This window comes from Haliaeetus albicilla, chromosome 11 (assembly GCF_947461875.1).
Source record: "Haliaeetus albicilla chromosome 11, bHalAlb1.1, whole genome shotgun sequence".
Lineage (NCBI taxonomy): Eukaryota > Metazoa > Chordata > Aves > Accipitriformes > Accipitridae > Haliaeetus > Haliaeetus albicilla.
Window position 1 is genome coordinate 40,122,789 of NC_091493.1, and position 2,500 is coordinate 40,125,288.

The 2,500-nt window shown below is 41.0% G+C and overlaps 1 protein-coding gene across 19 annotated transcripts in view; it reads right to left on the minus strand.

Annotated features, from left to right (window-relative positions):
- The window catches only part of EBF3 (EBF transcription factor 3), a 135,435-nt gene that overhangs the window by 39,612 nt on the left and 93,323 nt on the right, over window positions 1-2,500 (minus strand). For 10 of the 19 annotated variants that reach the window (XM_069797239.1, XM_069797233.1, XM_069797238.1 and 7 more), the window contains exons 9-10: window positions 2,092-2,222; window positions 1,447-1,573 (exon numbers count right to left, since the gene is read on the minus strand). In XM_069797239.1, coding sequence (XP_069653340.1) covers window positions 1,447-1,573; window positions 2,092-2,222 — 258 coding nt within the window. Of the gene's footprint in view, window positions 1-1,446; window positions 1,574-2,091; window positions 2,226-2,500 lie in introns of all 19 variants that reach the window. The other 9 variants (XM_069797229.1, XM_069797232.1, XM_069797245.1 and 6 more) reach the window with 1 other exon arrangement.

Sequence of the window (2,500 nt, forward strand, 5' to 3'; positions counted from 1 at the left end):
TTAGCTAGTCATACTTGTCAGGATACTCTGCTGTAGCTTTGCACGGGCCATGTTCGCAGTAACCGTGACTGGAGGCAGCCCCACCTGCGGTTACCACCTTTGCAGCAGACTATGAAACAACGTTGGCTTTCGAGCTGTGTTGTTAGCACCACTGTCACCACCACCCCGTTTGGTAACTCCAGTAAAAACCCAATCAGAAAGATCAAGGAAATGTAAATATTCTCTCCTTTGTCAGCCGGACGTGAGGCACCCAGGTGTGAATGCGAGCGTTGGTTTTGCTCAGGTTGTGATTTCTTTGGGGATAGATGGAAGATAGGAATCTCGGGTGCTACCATCACTTAAAAGTTCATTTCAGCAATAGATCTCAAGCAGACACAAAAACATATCCTCGATGCGTTAACTGTTTAAAAAGTCCTAGCTTAAAACTACCCAGGAACACACTTTTCCCATTAGATCTAAATTAATAGATAGAAACAGTTGCAGTCTAGCGGGAAAATATTCATCAAAATGCACATCATCTGCACATCATCTGCAATCTGCATTATCTACCCAATAAGCAGCAAGAACTCTCCCCGAATCCCTGCAGTCTGTCGAGTAAACAGTTAAAGGCTCTTTGTTTTCAAAAGAGAGATTGATTCATCAGATCCAATTTATTACCTAGAATCCTCATCCAAAAGTATGGTAAATTAAATTGCTGTTTCTCCCTTTTCCCTCCCAGCACCTCAGTTAAATTCATTGTTAAATGCCAGAAAAACTGTAATACACATTTTAGATAAAAAGCCAGCAATACTTCATCCCGAAGTAAGAATTTTCATATTAAAACCACTGGAAACCACAAAGTTCCGACTTTTTCTTGTGCTCTTGTAAATTAAAATCAAATGTATTTAAAAGAATTGTCACAAATAAATCATTCCCAGGCTTGTGAGTTTGTATCCCAAGTTTCAGGTCTGAAAGAATTTTTAGAGCCAGATTGTGAATAAGGTTGGATAAAGTTCTTTGGATCCAACACCAGCTACTTGAACCGGTGCCTAAAACTTCAACTCAACCTTTAGGGAAGTTCAAGAAGTTTGGATAGATAGTCTGAAAAATATTTTTCATCACTGAATACTTCTTAACTCCCTTTTCTGGCTGGAGCAGAGTAGGAAATACCGCTGTTAATCTATTTCTGGCCAAAATGAAAACAGGAAGTAACAGGCATCTTGTGAGAGAGCTTGATCCCATGAGACTTCGAGACATTTTTAAGACCCAAGAGGCTTGGATAGGTACCAGGGCTCCTGGGTGCCCAGAGGAACAGGTATTTTGAGGCCCAGCTACCACCAGTTACACTTCCTGCAAGACACGTCCTATTTTTTAACAGCATCGTAACACTCGCGCTTTGCACTGCCTGTGTATCATTAATTGACGGGAGGTGTTATCCTGAAAGGAGTAAGGAAACCGTACACTTACCAGTGTAGACGAATCGGCCGGGAGCACCTTTGCAGAACTGTTTGGATTTGTAGGAGAGAGTTACTTCAACAACTCCTGGAATGTGCCGTGGTGGTGTTTGAACTCTGATGGCATGGGGTGTTATCAGCTATAAAAATCGTACAGAAAACATACCTTAAATCAAGATGGCACTGATAAGACTGATGTCAGCCAGTTTACATAATTACAAAAATGACTTTCAATCGTACTCGTCGTCTCAAAATTCTCCCTCCTTGCTGTCACGTTCGAAGATATGGGTCCTACAGGTTTTTTTAAGAAAAAGCTCTGTAAATGATCCTTGGTTTTCGTTTGCAGGAAAGGCCACAGGGCATCATTCATATGAAAATTGCCTCCATATGTCTCCTTAAGGCTACTCCTAGTAATTTTAACACTAATTGTCCAATTGTACTGGGAGACCTCCTACAGCAAGTCTTCCACTAGAGGGCCATGATGTGCCTCAAGTATATTTTTCGCCGTGTAGTCAATTGTCACATGCGAATTCATGGTTAAAAAGGCACCGTGAAACAAAATCTCATGATACCTCATGTCAATAGCCTATTGACAGCTTGTTAAAATCATTCATGGAAAAATGTTACAGTTCAAAGCCCACCAATTTAGATAGCTTACCTCACTCCAGACCAACATAGTTCCAAATACGACTTGTAAGCCATCAAAGAAGTTGTCTCCGATTATGATGACAGTAGCCCCACCAGTAGTCCAGCCTTCACTAGGACTGATGGCCTTTATGCACGGAGTAGCTGCTTGTACAAGACAGAAAATCAAGACCTTAATACCCCTTCTTTCCCAACAGGAGATCTCTTCACCAATGACAAACCATGCAAAGCACAATAGGAGGAAAGTGCATGATTTCTCGAGGAGGCATACAAAGGGCAATCATATATCAGCATGTTGATGTATTTAAAGCAAACTATTAAATGTTTTATAAAGCAAAGGCCAAGCAGCAGAACACTGGTGAGCAAGAAAAAACTGGCTTGATATAGCAAATTATATGTCAGGGCAAATATAGCTATTACAA